The sequence below is a fragment of the Podarcis filfolensis genome (assembly GCF_964270895.1).
Source record: "Podarcis filfolensis genome assembly, chromosome: W".
NCBI classification, from domain to species: Eukaryota; Metazoa; Chordata; class Lepidosauria; order Squamata; family Lacertidae; genus Podarcis; species Podarcis filfolensis.
The window spans coordinates 24,298,456-24,320,800 of NC_139619.1; the positions used below are offsets into that span (position 1 = coordinate 24,298,456).

General features: G+C 41.9%; 1 protein-coding gene across 1 annotated transcript in view; it reads right to left on the bottom strand.

Annotated features, from left to right (window-relative positions):
- Positions 1–22,345, bottom strand: part of LOC310753829 (U3 small nucleolar RNA-associated protein 14 homolog A-like) — a 52,093-nt gene that overhangs the window by 11,323 nt on the left and 18,425 nt on the right. Inside the window, exons 4-11 of the mRNA XM_083595180.1 lie at positions 16,951–17,093; positions 15,550–15,705; positions 12,635–12,754; positions 12,419–12,513; positions 10,015–10,138; positions 9,395–9,472; positions 7,947–8,244; positions 302–657 (exon numbers count right to left, since the gene is read on the bottom strand). Coding sequence (XP_083451306.1) covers positions 302–657; positions 7,947–8,244; positions 9,395–9,472; positions 10,015–10,138; positions 12,419–12,513; positions 12,635–12,754; positions 15,550–15,705; positions 16,951–17,093 — 1,370 coding nt within the window. The remainder of the gene's footprint in view (positions 1–301; positions 658–7,946; positions 8,245–9,394; positions 9,473–10,014; positions 10,139–12,418; positions 12,514–12,634; positions 12,755–15,549; positions 15,706–16,950; positions 17,094–22,345) is intronic.

Genomic DNA, 22,345 nt, shown 5'->3' on the forward strand with positions numbered 1-22,345 from the left:
GGGTGTTGACTAATGACATCTGGAGGGCCACAGCCCCGCCCCATCCCTAATATAAAGCATACTCTCTACCATTGGTCTCTTCCCTGATGCATTGGGATAAGGCTCCCTGCAGCTGGAAAACAAACACGCCAAGGAGATTAAACCTTCTCCCTGACACACTAGCTTTCTCCCATTGGGGAGCTTTCAAAGATGAACACTTCCCATGTCGTTAGCCTGAAGGGACACAGTGCAAGTAAAGCGTTAGCACTTAGCTCTTCCGGATCCATGGAACCCCTGATTAACCCCTCCTAATGGTGCTCACCTCATCCTGTACAGCAGAAGGCAAAAACGGACACTGCATGGGACGAAGTGGTTGAGCCAACACTGCCTTCAGATCAATCAGAGCCTTGTGCTTGGCTGTCTTATTGGAGGTCTGGGTCTTGCTATCCTTGGGCGGTAGCGATGACTCAGCTTCCAGAGGCTGCTGAAGTTCAGCAACGTTGACTTCCAGCATTCTGTTTTCCCGTGGGACTTCCTCTGGCTCCATGGCCTCCATATCCTCTAAGGTACGAAGCCGTTCCAGCTTCTCACTCAGGAGTGGCCCCTCTGGCACATGACTTGGAGGTGCTGGTAAAAGCACGTCCGTCATCTTGGGCATTGCTTCCTCACCGTTAAGACCTGAAGCAACAACACGACACAAATTATCATAGCATCTGAAGGGCACTGCTGGATCAGACATCACTCTAGCCCAGCATCCTGCAGGGTAGGAAAACCAAAGCTCTCTCTCCGTTGCTGCTCTTCAGCAACTGGTACTCAAGGGTACATTGCCTTGGAATGTGGATGCTCCATATTGCCATCATGGTTAATATCAGCAGACCCAAACATTTCACTAATCAACTTTTTTGAATACACCCCCCCCAGCAAGCCTACCCAGGCATATCATTTTAATACATCCATTTTTTTCTAATTATTTTGAGTTTTAAAATAAATGCAAACATTTGTCAACTAGCTAAATAAAATGATTGCTTCTTACAGCAGTCAAAATATGCTTTTTTCCCCTGAAGGAAACACACGTAGCAAACAAACACAAAAGAATTCTGATTAATAAAAGAATTAGGGATGGATTTTATTTCAGCAGACAATGCTAAAAGACGTGGTGTAGTATTTTACATTAAACCTGCACTTGAACCCAAGCTAATCCAAAAAGACGATAAAGGGAGGATTCTAATGGTACAAATCAAAGTCCAAGGAGAAAAGATAGTATTGGTGAGAATATATGCACCAAATGAAAATAAATCAAAATTCTTTCAAAAATTTGAAACAGATCTTTTGGAGATTGCAGATGAGAAGGTAATACTAATGGCAGATCTGAATGGGGTACCATCATTAAAGATGGACAGAACAATTAGGAAAAAACACACCAAAGAAGGTAGGCTACCCAAAACTTTTTTTGATATGACAGAGACATTGAATTTAATAGACATCTGGAGAGTAAAACATGTGCTTGATAAACAGTTAACTTTTTTTCACATGTACATGGCAGTAGTGCCAGACTGGATGCAGTTTGGATTTCAAAAGAATTAGAATCAAAAGTTTAAAAAATTGAAATAGATCCCAGAGCATTGTCGGATCATAGTCCTATAATAATGGAAATTCTGAAAGAAAGTCAATACACCTTTAGATGGAGATAGAATGAAGATCTATTAGATGATAAAATCTTGTTAGAAAAGGCAAAAAAGGTACTGGGAGATTACTTTGAATTAAATCTTAATAATAGAACCAGGCTGCAAACAGTATGGGACGCTAGCAAAGCAGTCATGAGGGGACTGTTTATACAACAAAACTCAATTAAGAAAAAGGCAAGAGAAAAGAAAAAGAAAGAAATTTTAGATGAAATTTCAGAGAAAGAAAAATAATTAATAAAACCCCCCAGTAAAGACACAGTTAAACAGGCAATTAAACTATTAGAAATTCAATACTCAATGTTGATTAATGAGGAAATAAGCTGGAAAATTAAAATGATGAAACAAAAGTATTTTGAACATGCCAACAAGCCAGGGAAATTACTGGCATGGCAAATGAGGGAAAGTGAGCAAAAAAATTATATAAATAAGATAAAACATAATGGTAAGATCACTGACAAACCAAAGGAAATATGGGAAGCCTTCATTAAGTACTTTAAAGAGAAGTGGCAGGCTTTAAGCTGAACATAACAAAAACAAAAATGCTTGTTAAAAATGTAACCACGGAAGAAAAGGACGACTTAGAAAAAAATATTGGGCCTGAAAATCTCCTCAAAAGTGAAATACCTGGGTATTGGGATCACCCCTAAGAACATAAACTTATTTCAGGATAATTACACCAAAACTTGGTTAGAGATTAGAAAAAACTTTGAAACCTGGAGTAAATTAAAATTAACATTTCTGGGTAGGATTTCCATTATAAAGATGAATGTGCTTCCAAAATTAATCTTTTTATTTCAAATGATTCCGATACTGGTTGTCTCAAGATATGACAAAGAGAAATTTCCAAATTCCTGTGGGAAGGGAAGAAACCTAGGATTAAACACCTGATCTTAATAGTCATAAAAGAGAGAGGAGGCTTTTCTCTACCTGACCTAAAACTTTACTACGAGGCAGCCTGTTTCACCTGGCTAAAAGATTGGTGCACATTGCAGGATCCGCACCTCCTGGATCTGGAAGGTTTTGACAACCGTTGGGGATGGCACGCCTACCTGGTATATGGAAAAGCGAAAATTCATTAAAAAATTACCAACCATATAATAAGAAAGTCACTCTTTGCTGTATGGGAAAAATATAAAGACCTGATGGAGCCTAAAGTCCCGTGGTGGACTTCTCCAATAGAAGCCATAGCAGTAAAACGGAAAAATACTTAGGAAAGCTGGCCAACATATAAAACACTTCTAAAAAATGAAGATAACCAAATAAAATTAAAAAACTTTGAGGAAATAAGAGAACACATCTCAGACTGGTTCCAATACCATCAGTTATTTGAAAAATTTAAATCTGACAAACAAAAGGGGTTCTCAACAGAAATTTCCCGATTCGAATCTGATCTTGTAAATTCTAAAAGAAAAACTCTTTCCAAAACTTATCGACTCCTTCTTGACTGGACAGTCAAGGAGGAGGAGGTAACAGTGGCAATGGTGAGGTGGTCCCAGGATTTTGGCCATTCAATAACCATGGCCCAATGGGAAAATTTATGGAAGATCAATTGGAAATTCACAAATTGTTACACAATTAGAAAGTACTTTACAGATTTTTATAAAAAAAGAATTGTAAAGAAGACACTGATGGAAGAATATATAAAAAACAGCAATCTCCCAAAAATAAAAGATGAAAAACGGTTATTATTAAATGCTGAAATAACATCGCAGGAAATATTAGATGAAATAAATCAAGCAAAGACAGGCAAATCCCCATGACCAGATGGAATTTCAGCAAAGTATTATAAAAAATCAAATGAACAGCTTGTGATTCCCTTAAAAGATATGATGAATGAGATTTTAAAAACAGGGGAAGTCCCAGAAACATGGAAAGAGGCCTATATAACAAAATGTACAAAACAGAACAAAAGAACTGTTGGAGATGTAAAGAAGGGGAAGGTACATTTTATCACATGTGGTGGGATTGTAAGATTATTTTTAAAAATTGGGCAATGATATATAATGAATTGAAAAAAATGTTTAAAATAACCTTTGTGGAAAAACCAGAAGCCTTTTCGTTAGGTATTCTAGGACAAGAAATGCCGGAGAAAAATCGGACATTATTCATGTACGCTACCTATGGCAGCAAGAATCCTAATAGCAGAAAACTGGAAGACTGGAGAAATATATTTTAAAAATAACTCCAAAGCTTCAACATCAAGACTGATGGAATGGGAAGGATATAAAGCTTACATCAGAGGGAAGATAATATCCTTCTCTGCCAACAAAGCCAAACTGCAAAGATTAAAAGAAAATAATCTAAAAATTTCTTTAAAAACACTATGGGGCAATATGGCAAATAACCCATCTAATGTTACATGTGAAAGACTACAACAACTAACATTAGAACTGAATAATATACTAGCTAAAAAAAATGAGTTCAGCCTAAGTCTAAGACAAATATATTGGGAATAGGGAGAAAGACCAACAAAAATTCTAGCGAATTGTCTAAAACAAAAGAAAGCGAACCAAATAATACCCTTAATAAGAAATGAAAATAACATCGCAGCGACCTCATCAATAGATATCAATAATGATTTTTTTTTTAATTCTACAAAAAATTATATGAAGGGCCAGAAAATATATCAGAGGATGAGATGGAGAACTTCTTTCAAAATATCAAAATACCAAGCATTGAAGAAGATAAAAAAGATATGCTGTCAGCACCCCTAAATATATTAGATATTGAGAATGTAATAGAAACAATGGGGAATGGGAAATCACCTGGACCAGACTGTTTTCCTATAGAATGGTATAAAATATTCAAAAATATACTAGTCCCCAGACTAGAGGTCTATGAAGAAATAGCTCATAAAAGTATATCTTCTACAACATTCAATAAAGCTTTAATAATAATTATACCAAAACCTAATAAAGACCCTACTAAATGTGCAAATTATAGACCAATATCGTTAATGAATGTTGATGCAAAGATTTTGAATGCAATATTGGCGGCAAAATTACAAAAAGTTATTCAAGACTCGATACCTAATAATCAAACAGGTTTTATAAAAACAAGACAAGCTACAGATAACATCAGATTAACAATAGATTTGATAAATTTAAACAAAGATGAAGAGGAGTTTATGATATTGTCATTAGATGCAAAAAAGGCTTTTGACAGAATATATAAAGAATTCATATGGTTTGTGTTACGTAAATTTGGTTTCCCTATAGAATACTGTAATTGGATCTACATGATTTATAAAAACCCAACGTCCCGGATTGTTACAAATGGAAGAATTTCGAATTTGATTAGTTTAAATCGAGGAACGAGACAAGGATGTCCTCTTTCTCCGTTATTATTTAATCTGTGCCTGGAACCATTAGCAAGAGCAATAATTCAGGATGAGCATATCAAGGGTGTAAAACACAACAAAGATAATTACAAAATTGTATAATTTTCGGATGGTATCCTTTTATTTATTACAAAACCAGAAGATACAATTCCAAAAATTATGGAGAAAATAAAAACCTTTGGCAGAATATAGGGATATTCTATAAATTGGACAAAATCAGATATTTTACCAATTGGGCCAAGGGCTACATTGTATAGAAACCATCAATTTAGGATGTGCAAAGACTTTATTAAATAGTTGGGTATAATGATTTCATCAGATATAGACCAAATTATAAAATTTAATTTGAATCAAATTATAAATGATATTTCTTTTGATATTGAAAGGTGGGGACCTCTAAACCTCTCCCTTTGGGGAAAAGTTAATGTCCTCAAAATGAATGTTGTTGCAAAGCTTTTATACATTCTTAGAGGATTACCAATACATATTCCCAAATTTTACTTCCAAAAAATAAATCAACTATTTAGATCGTGCCTGTGGGGTACAAAGCCACCAAAAATATCACTACATAAAATGCAACTAAGGAAGGTGGCTTTGGTCTCCCAAATCTGGAACTATATCACCAGGCCTACCTGCTGAGTAAGACTAATGATTGGAGAGCTAGCAGGAATCCCAATTGGGCTACTCTCGAATATAGTTTCTTTGAACCTCTTGTAGAGTGGACTAAACTGGGCTCCAATTTTATGAAATATCCTATTATCCTGGAGACTATTAAAGCACCTATAAAAATTTGGATGAATAAAAATAAAAATAATAAGGATGACCCCTATCAGCATGAGAAATTAACAATATGGGCCAACCCAAAATTTAAAATTGGAAATCAAGTAATAATTTGGCAAAATTGGAATAAAAAAGGTATTTTGACATAGAATCAATTAATTGATGAAAATTAAAAATTTGTGGAATATATGACTTTGCAAGTAAAGTATGGATTAACCAGTGAAACACAAGGGAAGTACATCCAATTGAAACATACGTTGGAAAGGCAATTTGGCCCTGACGTTCTAGCAGCATCGGAAACACCCATGCTGCTACAAGATTTAATCTCTGCAACAGAAACAAAAAACTCTACACTTGCACTATATAAAACCCTACTCAACAGGAAGAAATATGATTTAGAATATTATAGACAAAAATGGAGTGAAGAGTTAGGGGTACAGATAACAAATGATATATGGGAGTCAAGTATAAAATCAACAGAAATAGCCTCTATGGATCTAAGACTAAGACTTGTTCAACAGAAAATAATATTTAGAGTCTACTGGACTCCAGCAAAACTACACCAGAAGAAAATAACAAGTGCAGACAACTGCTGGAGATGTGGAAGTAAAAATTCGAACTTAGTACATATGATGATTAACTGCCCGATGATAAGATCATTTTGGTGTGAGTTGAGGATATTTATAGCAAGAGTAATAAAAAGAAATTGTTATTTAGTGGAATTAAATTTAATTCTAAATTATATTCCGGAAATGTGGGAAAATACAAGGGGTCAAAAAAATGGGTGTACCGTGCTATATTAGAAGCGAAAAAACTTGTTTTGATGAATTGGAAGAGCCGGAAAAAGATTCCATTGAGCACATGGATTGAAAATATGGACAGACTAGCTACATATGAACAAATTGCATGTCAAAGCAAATTAAAAATGGATAAATATGAAGAAATCTGGAAGGAATATTTAAGCGATAAGGCGGATAGTGGTGGGAAGTAGGGGGAGGAGAGAGAGGTGGGAAAATATTGTTAAAAAGGTGTAGTCATAGGTATATCAGTGTATCAGTGTATTCTGAATTGTCAAATTGTATTATTAGTGTTATTATGGTTTTTGTTTTTTGTGTCTTTTGCGATTGTTGTTTGTATTGAAAAAATGATTAAATAAATTAAAAGTTTAAAAAAACCATCCATGCTTAGATTAAAAAAAAAAAAAGACTGGAGAAATACCATCTAAAGAACAATGGCAAGAAAAATTGATGAACTATGCAGAACTGGCAAAATTAACGGACAAACTGCGTGAAAAGGACAATAGTGACTTTGGAAGAGAATGGGAACCCTTTACAACATACTTGCAGAAACAAAACAAAAAATGGACTCGTTGGCAGGATTTAAATAAACATTCACAACTTTATTTACAGAGAACAAGAAACAGAATTAGTGATAACAGAACATTATGTATAAACAGAATGTAACATTTGGTGTAACAAACCAGAAATAGAAGTTGGGGGAAGTCAACAGGGAGGGGGGAAACTAGAAAACGGATGTTAAATGATGATATTTGTTATGTATGCCAGCGTGGTTGCTCGAGAGCAAACAGGCAAGACTCCCACTGGTCTTTTCAAGGCTCTGTGCAAAGCATTTACAGTGCAGAGCGTCTCAATTCCATGTCTGCTCAGTCGCTAGCAGAATCTGGGAGTGGGCGGTCCTTAAACTTTCCCCAGCATAGCAGTCTTTTGACCCCCATCCTACGCCTCCCCTCTCTGCACATAAACTGACTGCGCAGAGAGGGCGTGGGCAGAGGGGGACCTGCCTCCCCCCCGCTTTGTTCATGCTCGGAGCTGTGTCTCTCCCTTGCATCCTCCGAGACCTGCACCCCTTCCCCACTGAAGGCGTGGCTTTCCTCCTCCGCGGATCTTCGGAGGCTCCCTGTAACTCAACTGCCCTTCCACCTCTCGCCTCTGAGCTGATGGCAGTTCCCTAACAATATTGAATAATTGTTATGAGAAATGAAAATTAATCATAATAATAATAAAATAATAAAAATATCCTGAATATACAGCCTATCATTTTCACTGGATGACCCTGCCCTTGTATTATACAAGGAATAAAAGCACCTTATCTGTTCATTTCCCCCACACCATGCATTGTTTTATGGCCCTGGCCCTGCTGACCTGCAACGAAGCCTTGCAGCAAAGTCTCCTCCTTGGTTGCAGGTGGCCCCTTCTCTTCGTCACTCTCTTCACTGTCTTCTGGTGCAGCTGGAAGGTCCTCCTTGGGCTCTGTGTGGGGCCATCCTAACATCCAGGGGTTGTCTGGATCCAGCCCAGCAGGCCTCTCATTGACAACACTTGGCACAAGATCCCCCTCTGCATCAGTGTCGTTGCCACCTTCCTCACTATCAGATTCCGGGCATACTTTCTGGGTCAGTTCTTTGTTCTGGGCCAGCTGCTCCTGCATGGCTTGCCTAGCCTAGAAATGCAGGCAGGCAATAGCCTTTACTTGCTGACCTTAGGCTTACAAAATCTATTCTTTGCTTCTTCACTAGAACCACCCCAGGTCCATCCAACCCCCAAAGCCAGGTGCAAAGAGTAGAGCCTTTGAATAGGGTTGCCATACATCTGGAATTTCCTGGACATATCTGGAATACTGCAGTTGGAAGCCGTGTCCAGGTGGAAATCGGCAACATGTCCAGAAAAATCTGGACATACGGTAACTCATGTCAGCAGTGCCGTTTTTGCCTATTTTCCATAAAATAGCTTTTAAAAGTCTGTCACACACATACACATACATACACAGCTCAACAACTCTGGCAAAAAAACAACCGCCCAAAATCTCAACAACTTTTGTGTCCAGATTTTCACTTTTTGAAATATGACAACTCTACCTTTGAAGGTGTCACCATATGCAAAATGGAGGCTTAGGGGGAGGAGACAGTTATCTGCTGCACCCCAAAAGCCAACATAGATACTGGGATGGTTTGCATAGACAAACCTGTTTCTGTATTATTTCAGATAAGATCTTGAACAATCTGGTGCTGGAGAATTCTTTTTGACATAGCTGTTGTTAAACAATCAGAAGTCAGAAACGCTTGCTGATCTACTGCAAATTGTCCAACAATCTACCAGTAGATTGTAGATCTATCATTGGCCCTCCCCTGACTTACAGTATCCCGTATTTTCAGCCACAAGAGGACCAGCAAAGCATACACCCCTCTAATAACCCCCCAGGAAGCAAGTAAAATGTTTAACAGCCCAACTTACAATAATTCACTACTATTTCCTCCCCCTCCCAAGTAAGAATTTTAATTTCCCAGGAGAAAGGGTATGAATTGCAACTGGCCAGAAAATGATTTGCCATCTGTTTTTGGCTTTGGATGTAAATCCACCCAATGGCGGGAAGGCAAGCGGACAAAAGAAAGGTCTTTTATCACCCACTTGCAAATGTTGTTAAAGGTGCTCTAAAAAGCACTTCTATGGGAATAGCCTGATATTTTCAGCCAACCCTTTTCTGGAAGCTACATTTCAGCTCAATCAAATCTCTCAAGCACCTGCCTTGGTTTAATTACATGTTAAGAGTGGGTTTTGGCTGATAAAGCCTCCTCCCTCCACACATCTCTTACCTCTAGGTTGTACTTTGCCATGAGGACTGTAGATTTGGCCCACTTGCCCTTGTTCTGGTGTTTCAGGCTCATCCTCTCCTGCACAGAGAAGTAAGGCAAAATGTCACTATGATGGAGTACAGTAAGAGAGCGCCCTCCACTAGGCAGAGGGGCCTCATCTCGGTACCTGTGATGGTTTTAGAAGCCTTTGGCAAGGAATACCTCTGCTCACTCAGAGATATATTTACAGTCTTTATTCACATAGTATTTACAAGGTACAGAACATGCTTCATGCGTCCAAGTCCTCGGTAGCAGATCCAGGAAGTGGGGGCTTTCGGCTCCTCTTCCAGCAGAGGAGCCTGGGAAGTCCCAAGTGCCACCTCTGTTCCCTACGCTTTAACCCCCTCCTGTCCTGTGCTGAAAGAATGGGCACCGCCTCTCCCTCTGTCCCTGAACTGGTAGAGTGGTGTTGCTGCTCTTCAGCATCAGAGAGCATTCTCGCCGCTTGAGGCCCTCCCCCTTGCTTTTCCTCCTCTGCTTCTCCTGTGTCTTCTACAGGCTCCTGTTTCACCCCCTCCCTCAGTTCCGGGGCATTCCCTGGCAGCCCCGTGACAGTACCACAGGAAGAGGGCTGCACCCACCTCAATACGCACTTTCTCAATTTTAGCTAGCTCTTCTAGAGCTGCCTCAGGGTTACTTTTCCGCAACATTTCGAATTCTTTCAGCACCTTGCGTTTCCTGATCTTCCTAAGCATTCTGTGATACCTTCAGGAAGAGGAAGATAGCAATGTCAGAGGTTTGAACAGCCAGGCCAGAGGGAAAGGACACGCAGCTAACTGACATCACTGAAATAGAGCTGTTTGCCCTGGCCATTGGCAATGCTTGTTGAGGCTGATGGGAATTGTAGTTCAGCAACATCTGGAGGGCCAGAGCCTGCAGCAGAGTCAGTGAAGTGGTTAGAGAAGGGACAAGAAAACTGTGACTCTAAATGTTGCTGCCCTCCCCTCAACTTCAGCCAGTACAACCAATGGCCAGGGATGATAGGGGTTGGAATCCAACAACTTATTGAGGACTACTAGTTCCCCACCCCTTGTTTGGAGTATCAGCCTAATGCCAGAAAGTCTCAGTTTCAAACCCCTGCTAGCTGTCTAGCTCAATAGGTTACCCTGACTGAGTCACTGTCTCTGCCTTACCCACCTTACAGGGTAAAGATAAAATGGGCATGGGGATGTTGAGAGAGAGAGGGAGAGCCAACAGATCTTTATACCGAATCCAAACATTATATAGTGCTTTCCTAACAATATGGTTTTTGAAACCTTGGTGAATTTTAACCTTGTCATACCATATATATGCATGCCAACCAAACCTGTTATTGAACCCTTCCAGATCCAAAATGTCTGTGTTTTCAAGAAGCAGCCAGTTTTTCAGCCAGCAAAAAGCCGCTGATTCATAATACAATTTTAAGTCCGGCAGGGCAAACCCCCCTCTTTCTTTTGCATCAGTTAATATCTTAAATTTTATTCTGGGCTTTTTGCCCTGCCAGACAAATCTAGATATGTCTTTCTGCCACCTCTTGAAACAATCCATTTTATCCACAATCTGCAATGTTTGAAACAAAAACAACATTCTCGGCAAAACATTCATCTTAATAACAGCAATTCGGCCTAACAAGGAAAGTCTCAAATTTGACCATATTTCTAAATCTTTCTTAACTTCTGTCCAACATTTCTCATAATTGTCTTTAAATAAGTTCACATTTTTAGATGTCAGATTAATCCCCAGGTATTTCACTTTCTTTGCTACCATTAAACCGGTTTCACTATGAACAGTTCAGCAACTGTTCAGCAACTGTTAGATTTTTCTCCAGTACTTTCGTTTTCTGTTTATTCAGCTTAAAACCTGCTACTTGACCAAATATTTGTATTAAATCTAAAACTCTTTTCGTACTAGTGTCTGGCTCTTGTAAAGTTAATACTAGGTCATCTGCGAACGCTCTCAGTTTGTATTGTTTGGCTCCGACCTGAATCCCTTTAACCAGCTGGTCCCCTCTGATCATATTTAATAAAACCTCCAAGACAGATATAAAAAGTAATGGGGATATTGGGCACCCCTGTCGTGTCCCTTTTTCAATAGCAAATTCTTCAGTAACCACATTATTTACAATTAGTTTAGCTTTTTGTTCAGAATAAATTGCACCTATACCATTCTCAAAACCTTGGCCTACCCCCATCCCTTCAAGATTCTTTTTCATAAAGCTCCAAGAGATATTGTCAAAGGCTTTCTCCGCGTCCACAAATATTAATACTGCCTTAGTATTAATATTGGCTTCTAATAATTCCAAAATATCTATTATGTTTCTCACATTGTCAGATAAATGTCTTCCTGGAAGAAAGCCCGCCTGGTCTTTGTGAATCTCTCCCACCAAAACTCTCTTCAGTCTTTTTGCCAAAATGTCTGCAAAAATTTTGTAATCCACATTAAGTAATGATATAGGGTGGTAGTTCTTAATCTGGTTCTTCTCAGTCGCAAGATGCCTAGTCCTTTCTGGGCTGCAAGGAACTATGCAGGAACTGAACAGGGCTCATCCACAAAAGTGAGAAGAGGACTTTTTCCACCTACCCTCATTTCTTTTCGGCAGCCAACTTAAAAGGGTGAAGGTGGGTTGGATGGCTGTTCACAAATTTTCTCCAACTTAAGTCAGCTGATCAGCACTTACAGCAATGCCTGCTTTGGGCAAGGATCAGTTGAACTAAGGAGTTCTTCAAGAACTCTGTAGTGCAACCAATCCCTGCAAGCCTTGCTGTCGTGACCAATCATCTGATCAGCACTAACAGCAAGCCTTTATTGGAACAGGAACAACTGGGAGCATACTATGCAGCTTCCCAATTGTTCTTCCACAGCCATGTCTTTACCCAATGTAAAATTTAATATCAAGTATGGAGCAGGTAACTGTGCTTGTGGGGGGTTGGGGGAAAGTTTTGTGGTCGGCTATCAGAACTAATGGGACTGTAGGTTCCTAGCTGCTGCTCTACAACAATTGCTTACCTTTTGCTCTTGATCTTCCGCTGACGTTGTGCCTTAGCCTTGTAGTAGGACTGCAGGACTCGAGCCCTCTGGTGCTGCATACGTCGCAACTGTGCCTGAAATGCGCAAAAACGGAGAGAAGGGCTGACTGTAAAAGCTTATAGAGCAAGGCAGTGTGGGATCCAGGAGGGAGGGAGAGATGGAGAATGGGAAACAAACAGCTAGATCTAGACTCACCTCCTCCAGACTCATGGCCTGCAGTGAGGACTTCTCCTGTGGCGTCAGGAGTGGGTCCTTCACTGGCTGCTTTCCTTTGTGTAGAATATTAAAGATTTCTTGCTCCAGGGGCGTTTGTGCCTTAGAGCGGGTGAGAAGAGGGAAGGATGGACATAGAGAGGTAAGTTTCAGCTTACTCTAAAGACTAGTCCAACAAGGTTGCAAAAGGTCACTAACAAAACAGGGGACCCCACCCCCCGACCTCACAACACTTTATTTGCCAGTCTGATTGTAGGTGAAGGGATGCTACCTCTCCTTCGCAGACTATGCTTGTCATTGCTGCCTCTGGAGACTATCTGGAAACTTGAGGCAACATAGGAACTAACGAAGTTATGAGCATGTTACACAGGTGCTTTCCCATATTCACTGGCTCCAAGTTAGTTCCAAGGCTCGACTGGTTTTGACATTTCAAGCCCTTCATGGGTTAGGGCTGCAGTATCTGAAGGACTGCTTCATCTCACTGTGTACCCACAAGTGCCCTGAGATTATCATTGGAGGGCCTTTTCTGCAAAACCTATGCCAGCAAAGTTATGGTGAGAAGACCACCAGGTAAAAGGGCCTTCTCTGCAGTGGCCCCGATTTGCATGAGACCCTCCACAAGAGAGGATTGCTTGAACTCTAATGTTGTTTTAGAACCAGGCAAAGCCTTTAAAAGGGAGGAACACCCCCCCAGGCATTCAAACTCTGTTTATTTTACCCCTGAAATGTTTTAGTTTGTGATTAGATGCTGTTGTTATGGTTTTAGCTTTTCTCTGTCCCTATGCATACTATTGTAATACTACTTTTTAGAACTTATTTCCTATTTTATTGTTTCACTGCTTTTATCGTACCAAGAGAATGTTAGTTATTGGCTGAGCAAAAACCATAGCAGGCAGATAGCTAGATAGATAGATAAAATGTATTATTATTCATTTGTTACACTTATACTGCACCCCTACTGAAGAACAATTCATGAATAATTTCTACAGGACCCTCCTTTCAAGAGAGGGAGAATTCCACACCTTTCAGAGTCTTTAGTAAGGATAGGTTTTAGTTCCAATACAGACAGGAAGTTTTAAGAATGAGTGCTCTCCAAACATGTTGAGAGGGAGGGCTGCCTTGGCTGAAATGGCAAAGGTGTATAAAAGAACAGGCTCATGGAGACCAAATAGCATGATAGAGGCAGGAAGAGCAGTTAAAGCAACAGAGTGTGAATGGGCACAGAAACAGAGGGAAGTGGTTGGTTGCTACCTTTTCCTTTTCTGTTGCACTTTCCAGTTTTCAAAGTGCCACATCATCTTAAGTAAAATGTAAACACTTATAAAACTTTCAGAAGGGTACTTTTCTTCCAGAAGAATGCACCTGTGGCTAAATTCTCTAGATTTTTCTTCAGCTGTCTTTTAAAAGTAACTCAGAGGTATGGATAAAGATCAGCTGGAACTGGATAACCCATATAAGATAGCGTTACCACATAATTGCCATATATTATTTCTAGCAACAACAAAAAAGAAGAAGAAAATTCCAAAGCCTGTATCAATAAATTACAGTTATCAGACTTTTGTTGATTTTTTTCCTACTCAGTACCACTACTGGGCAAAATGTACCGTATTTTTCGCTCTATAAGACGCACCAGACCACAAGACGCACCTAGTTTTTGGAGGAGGAAAACAAGAAAAAAAATATTCAGAATCTCAGAAGCCAGAACAGCAAGAGGGATTGCTGCGCAATGAAAGCAGCAATCCCTCTTGCTGTTCTGGCTTCTGGAATAGCTGCACAGCCTGCATTCGCTCCATAAGACGCACACACATTTCCCCTTACTTTTTAGGAGGGAAAAAGTGAGTCTTATAGAGCAAAAAATACAGTATTCTTAAACTTCAGGTTAAAGATATTGATGCAAATTTCTCAATGACTGCTGCTTATAAAACCTGCTCCCCAATTTATCTTGATTTGTCCACTGACTGCTTCAAGGGTTGTTCCAAATATATGGATAATGTGACTGTTCCCAAATATTGGCTCATCTTCTCTAGGTCCAAATTTAATTGCTTTAACTGCCTATTGGGGTTTTCTTACAATGAACAATTCTGCCCTCCGTGGGGATGGAGCGATAAAAATCCTAATAGGTATTATTTTTGTATTTTTTAAAGAGATGAGCAAAGCAGATTTATTCCTGTCTGACTAAAATATCCAGGAAGGTCTTTTGAGTGTTATTTAGCTTGCTTATTGGCTAATATGAATAAAACAATAACAGAAACAGTTCATAGATATTCATTTCCCACAACAAAACCTTCATGAAAATATTCTGACAGTTAAGTGTTGTTTGGGCTGTTTTTCTTTTCCCTGTTTCATATACACGTATGAACCATATTAAATTTTATGCTAGAAGTTATATGGTTTTGGGGTTTTCTTTGTTTTTGAATGGGTCTGTAACTGCATAGTAACATTGGATTGCCTAACAACTTATATGGTATTAATCTGCACAATAAAACAGGTAAGTGTCTCTCTTTTTTTCTTTTTTTTCAGATGAGGAACTGAGATAGAGAGGGTCACTTATATGCAGCCACTTGGTAAGTTCTGCTCAAATAGGAGATCAGAGCTAAGAAGTTGAATAGCCAAGTCAGAATTCCGTCTACCAGACCACAAGCTACAAAAGCCACAATAGATGATTGGCACACCCACACACCTCCAGGTAGGGCTGGGGGAGAACTGTGCCTGAAACCCTGGAGAGCTGCTGGCAGTCAATGCAGAAAATATTAAGTTAGATGGGACACAGTAGAAGAGCAGCTTCCTACACTCTTAGGGGCATAGCTTGGCTTGAACATGAGGCAAGAGCGCTGTGCAACAGCTGGGTTCAGCTCAAGCCTAATTCTCACTTCTTGCTGAGGTCAACCAACACCCACCTGCCATCCATTTATCACTTCTTCAATGGCTGTGACATTCACACTCTCTTGTTGCAATGGGAAGACTAGCTGCTCAGCACGTCTGTTTTGCTGCACCACTGGATGCCACTTAGACAGGGCTTGAGATGTCTGAGTGTAGGCAGCTTCCCTCACCACCTGCAGGAAGACAGATAAGACAAGCACAACCTTCAGCAGGAAGATCCCAGTGACACACAGGTATTTCTTTAAGGAGACGTGGGAGTTGTCAAGCCAGAACCCACTTCTGGCAGAACATACTATAAAAGTGTGACCCTCTGTTGGCTCTGACTAGTCTGAAACATATACACACACACACACACACACACAGAGAGAGAGAGAGAGAGAGAGAGAGAAATACATATATATAGAGAGAGAGAGAGAGAGAGAGAGAGACAAATACATATATATGCATGTATGGATATGTATAAATATATATATGGTGGACCAGCTACAGCGAGCTTTCCCAGAGGCATATTTTAGAGCACCCACTATAAAGATGCCCATAAGCCTCAGTATAAAATCTTTAGGAAGGCATTACTTCACCCAGGATATGATGCAATCCCATTGCTGGAATCTCAATACTTTAGAGACAGCTGGCAATGTAGCCAGGTATCAATTCTGCTCCATCTATTTGATTTGAAACCATTAACACAGCACACCCAAGTTAAATTCATGTCCATGAACCCCTCCTCTTCACAAGGCAGAAAAAAATACCTTGCTTTATCACACAAGACAAAAACATTTAGTTCTACATTCCACGTTCAACAGCATAGGACAATGGTGATGGCTTTTTCCTGTTTATGCTCCGCCTAGCATACTGCCTCTGAATTGTTCTGTTACAGCCGATAACCCCTGATGGACCTATTCCTCATTAATTTATAGGACCCTTTATTTATTTTTAAAAAAGGATAAGCCTAGGAGCAAACGTTGAGAAAATGAATTTGACAACAAAAATTAAGAGATGTACAGGTAACTCGCAACATACACACATTGAACCTGCGTGCACTCAGCTTCACGTGCTTGGCGAACAAATTTTGTAAAAATTTGAAAGAGGCAGGGTGCATCTGGGGAAAAATGGCAATCCCACTCATCACTGTACCCAACGTGCTGTGACTATATGTGATTTTGGCTTTATGCTGTGACCGCGGAACGTAACCGTGTAAGTTGAGAATCACCTGTACCACAGGAAAAGGTACATTTGCCAGTCTATCCTACTTGTGCCAACACACACACACACACACACACACACTTTTCCTCTGTTCCTCTCCTTTTGGTTTCTCCCTCCAGTGTCCTTTCCTTCACATTTCTACCTCCAATGCCAACATCTTCCTCCCTGCCACCACCCCAAGCACAGCTGCCCCCAAAACAGCTCACTGAAATCACCCGCTCATTCTCCTCCTCGCTCAGTGGGAGCTGGATGGTTTTTTTGTGCTGGGCTTTCTTCAGCTGCTTTTGAATGGAACCCAGAGCTGGTGAGCTGGAAGCTGATTGCAACAGTTCTGAGAGGAGAACTTTTTCTCTAGCACCTGCAATGCACAACACATGGTAACACTGGATGATAGGCCAGATCTGGGTGCATTGTCTTTTTCTAAAAACCTTTTTATTGGAAATTTTATTTACAACGTAACATAAACCCCCCACCCCACCCCAGAAATACAATAAACATAACATAAAACAATACAAACAACAAAATGAAAGACTTCCTTTATCCTGTACTGTATCTGGCCTCCTTATTTACCGTATTTTTCGCTCCATAAGACGCACCTAGTTTTTAGAGGGGGAACGCAAGAAAAAAAATTATTCTTTAAAGGGAGCGCTGAGCAGAGACTGTATGCATCCCAGGCTCTGCTCAGCACTCCCTTTCATGAGCCGCATGGAGCGTGTGTGCGGCGCTTGCAGGCTTTTCCCCAAGAGCCGCACACACACTCCGCGTGGCTCTTTAAAGGGAGCGCGGCTATCCCTGGCTTTTGTGGGAGGTGGGGGAAGTGACAGAGCGTGTGGCTCTGTCACTTCTCCCACAAGAGCCGAGCGCTCTTTAAGGGGAGCACGACTATCCCTGGCTTTTGCGGGAGGTGGGGGAAGGGACAGAGCTGCCAGCTCTGTCCCTTTCCCCACCTCCCGCAAAAGCTGCGGATAGCCGCTCAAAGCCTCCGCAGGGCAGCGGGATGAACGCTCCCCATGCCCTGCGGAGGCTTCACGCGAAGCTAGAACAGCTAGAGGGAGCGCTGCGCACGATTTCTGTTCTCATCCTGAAGCAAAGTTCTTAACCCGAGGTACTATTTCTGGGTTAGCGGAGTCTGTAACCTGAAGCGTATGTAACCCGAGGTACCACTGTACATTTTAGCTATTTTGGTAAGTGTTAAGTACCATCTATAAAACATCTTGATTAGATTTTCCCTCAATACATCACAGGCTGTAAATTTCTAGTTCTTTCTCCATAATTCTTCCCATGCTGTTAAGTTAATGGTTTTCCCAATATCTAAAGCCCACTTGATCATTACCTCCTTGACCTGTTAGTCTTTGACCTCCCACTCCAATAATGTATCATACATTTTTGATATTACCTTAGTTTTGTAATAACACTTTTTCTAATAATGAAGGTTCGTTTGAGAAACTGTTTTTCTTATCTGTCCTGAACACTTCATGCAATTGATGGTATTGGATCCAACCCGTAAGGTGTTGTTTAATTTCCTCATAATCTTTAATTACCAATTTATTATCTTTTTCCTTAATCAGATCTTTATATGTTGCTCATTCTACTTCCATATTTTTCTTTTTTATTGTAATTGCTTCTAGAGGTGATGCCCACCATGGTGTTTTCAGTTCTAGTAGATCCTTATATTTTGTCCATGTTTTATATAATGATTTCCTAATGACATGGTTCATAAATCCCCTGTGTACTTTCCCTTTTTCATAAGCTAAATACGCATGCCAACCATAACGATTGTTAAATCCTTCTAGATCTAACAAATCACTATTTTTTAATACAATCCACTCTTTTAGCCAATTTAAACAGACAGCGTCATAATATAAATTTAGGTCAGGTAGCGCCAGTCCACCTCTATGTTTTTTATCTATTAGAAGCTTGTGTTTAATTCTTGGTTTTTTTAAACTGCCATATGAATTTGGATATCTCTTTTTGCCATAATCTAAGACTACCCATTCCTGCAATTATCGGTATCATTTGGAATAGATACATCATTTTCGGCAATACATTCATTTTAACCACCGATATTCTGTCAACAAGCGATAATCTTAACTTATTCCAGATTTCTAAATCTCTTTTGATTCCTTTCCAGGTTTTTATGTAATTATCTTTGAATAGATTACTATTATTATTGGTCAGCCAGATTCCTAAATACTTGGTCTTATTTACTATTGTTAATTGTCAGGGAACTGCCATCGGGTGAACAGGAGGTGAAGGGACTCCCAGAGGTTGAGAGAGACTTATCAGCTGAGGAGGGAACCAGCAGGGGGAGGGAAGGAGCTCCAAGGGAAAGTGAGTCGGCGGGATGGCTCAGAGACACTTCCAGCGAAAACAGTGGGGAGGTTTCAGGACCTCCTATAGGGACACCCACTCCTCGCCGGAAACTGTCACGCCGAGAGTCCAGAAGGCGGGTTTCCGTTAAGGAGCTTTTATGCTGGAAGAAATTCCGTAAACGCCCACTGTCGGATTCTACCAGCGACTGACGGAGCCATGCTTAAGAGCTCCGTTGCAGACAGAGGTTTGTGTACATAGCCAAACTCTGAGGGACTAGGGATTTTACGCACAAGCAGCTCATCATCCCATCACAGCAATCCGACAGTCCCTGAAAGCAGCTTGTGCAGAGGGGCATCATGAGCAACCCAGCCAGAACCGGAGAAGCAGGAGGAGCTGGAGCGGGTCCAAGCCTGGAGGAAAGGTACCGGGTGTTGGAGGTCCAGCTAGCGCTGCAAACGGCGAGGCTCGAGGAGAGGAGGGTGCAGGATGCAGAAAAGGCAAAAGGGACCCCACTGGCAAGAAAGATGCCAGGATTGGTGCAGAAGTTTGGGGGGGATCCCAGGAACTATCAAGCCTTCAGGACAGAGATGCAGTATGCTCTCAATCTGCAGTTTGACGACTTTCCCGACAAGGAATCGCGAGTGGCGTTTGTGGTGGGCCATCTCGAAGGGGGGGCAAGAGACTGGGTTAGACCCCTGATGGCAGGGAATAATGCCGTCCTGAAGGACACGAGGAAGTTTTTTCGCGCCATGGACCTGATGTTTTCTAGCGACATTGAGCAGGGAGTGGTGCGCAGACAGTTGATGGCTTGCAAACAGGGGAGCCGATCTGTCCGTGAGTACTGGACTGAGTTTACCATGCTGATCCATAAATTGGGGTGGGATCTATCGGCGGAACCCATTCAAATGCTTTTCGAAGAGGGGCTTTCTTCGGCGGTGAAAGACGAACTTTCCCGGGCACCCAGGGCGGAGTCTATGGACCAGCTGACCAAATCAGCGCTCACCATTGGAGCGCGCCAGGAGGTGAGAGCCTTGGAGAAGCGGGAAGGGAAAGGGGAGCGTTGGAGGGATTTCCGCATTCCAGAGATTCCGGAGCCAACCTTCCCACCAGGAGAGCCGATGGAAATTGGAACAGCGCGCGCGCGCAATTTCAAATCCCAGTGAAGGGCGGAAGAAGGAGGGGAAGAGCGCCAAGAAATGTTATCTCTGCCAGCAGCCAGGTCACTTTGCCAGAGTTTGTACACAAAGAAAGGAATGGCAAGGGATGGCGGGAGCTGTTGGGGGGAAGGAGGAGGAAGTCCAGGAGCAAGTAAAAGCCAACACCTGGCTGCCACCTTCAGGGCACAGCAGCCAGGCCAAGGAGCAGTAAAAGTGCCCACGCCGGAACCTCCAAGACCAGCTCTAGTGATAGAGGTGTTGCTAGAACTGCCAAACGGACACCCACTAAAGATAAAGGCGCTTTTGGACTCAGGCAGCTCCTGTAATTTTATGAGTAAGGAGTTTGCAGCTGAACACCAGATACAGACCATCCCTTTAAGTAACCCCTTGCAGGTGACCACGATCGATGGGAGGGAGCTGTTGGGAGGAGAAGTCAGCCTACAGACCGTCCCAATGGTAATGAGGGTGGCCAGGCACACCGAAAGAATAGCGTTCAATGTGGCCACCTTGGGAGGGGCTCCCATTATTTTGGGGATGAGCTGGCTAGCGTTGCATGATCCGCTAGTGGGCTGGCATCAGAGAGTGGTCTCCTTTGGGTCAGCACCTTGCCTGGAACACTGCAAAGAGGGGAAGGCTCCAGAAGGGGCAAAGGCCTTCCTAGCAGGGATGGAAGTAACGGACAAAGGGAAGGTGCCCAAACAATACGCTGACCTAAGCAATGTCTTCAGCGAAAGGGAAGCAGACAAACTACCACCGCATAGAGCCTTTGACTGCCAAATCAATCTAGTCCCTGGGGCCCAGCTCCCAGTAGGCAAGCTGTACGCCATGTCAGACAGGGAGATGCAGGAGTTAAGGGAGTTTATTGATAAAAACCTGAAGCGAGGTTTCATCAGAGAGTCCAGAGCGGTGGGGGGCAGCCCAGTGTTTTTTGTGGACAAAAAAAACACGGATAAACCGAGATTGGTCGTGGACTACCGGGCCCTAAATGCTGTGTCGGAACCAGTGGCTTTCCCTATGCCCAGGATTGATGACATTTTGACCAGGGTGAGGAAGGGAAAGATTTTTACTAAACTGGACCTGAGGGGAGCATACAACCTGATACGGATAAGGAAGGGGGATGAATGGAAGACTACCATGTTCACCCATTTGGGGGCTTTCGAATATCTCGTTATGCCCTTTGGATTACAAGCAGGCTCAGCATGTTTTCAATCGTTCATGAACCACGTCCTGGGACCTCTGCTCTACAAGAATTGCGTGGCGTTCCTAGATGACGTGTTAGTATATTCAGAGAATGAGGAGCAGCATGTAAAGGACGTCAGGGAAGTGTTGAGCCAACTGCAAGCTAACCAGCTGTGGGTGAAATTGGAGAAGTGTCAGTTTCACACCAAGGAGGTGGAATTCCTGGGGTACCGCTTGTCAGACAAGGGACTAGCCATGGATCCAAGCAAGGTCCAGGCGGTGCTGGAATGGAAAACACCGAAAACGAAAAAGGATGTGCAAAGATTTTTAGGGTTTGGGAACTTTTATCGTAAGTTCATCAAGAACTTTGCCCACTTAACGGCTCCCATTACGGACTGTCTCAGTAGCAAGAAGAAATTTGCTTGGACGGCGGAGGCGGAGCAAGCATTTGAAGAATTGAAAAGGGCATTCGCTTCGGAAGAACAGCTCCTACATGTGGATCTACAAAAACCGATGAGAGTGGAAACTGATGCATCAGACCGGGCGGTGGGGGCGGTGCTTCTTCAGCCGGGGAAGAGTAAGTCGGAGTGGAGACCGTGTGCTTTCTTCTCGCGTAAGCTAAACAAATCCGAGAGGAACTACACGGTATATGACCGAGAACTACTCGCCATTCACGAAGCGTTCCGGAGATGGAGACACTTACTAATTGGTGCGCAACATAAGGTGCAAGTGTGCACAGATCACAAGAATTTAGAGTATTGGAGAATGGCACGAGTGCTCAACCAACGACAAGTGAGATGGGCCCAGGAGTTCTCCAAGTTTCATTTTGAAATTTGCTATGTGCCAGGTCCAGAAAACGTCAGGGCGGACGCTCTCTCACGCAAACCTGAATATTTGGAGGGGGAGGGAGCACCCGAGGAGAGACATATCATCCCAGAGGACCGCTGGGTGTGTGGGGCGG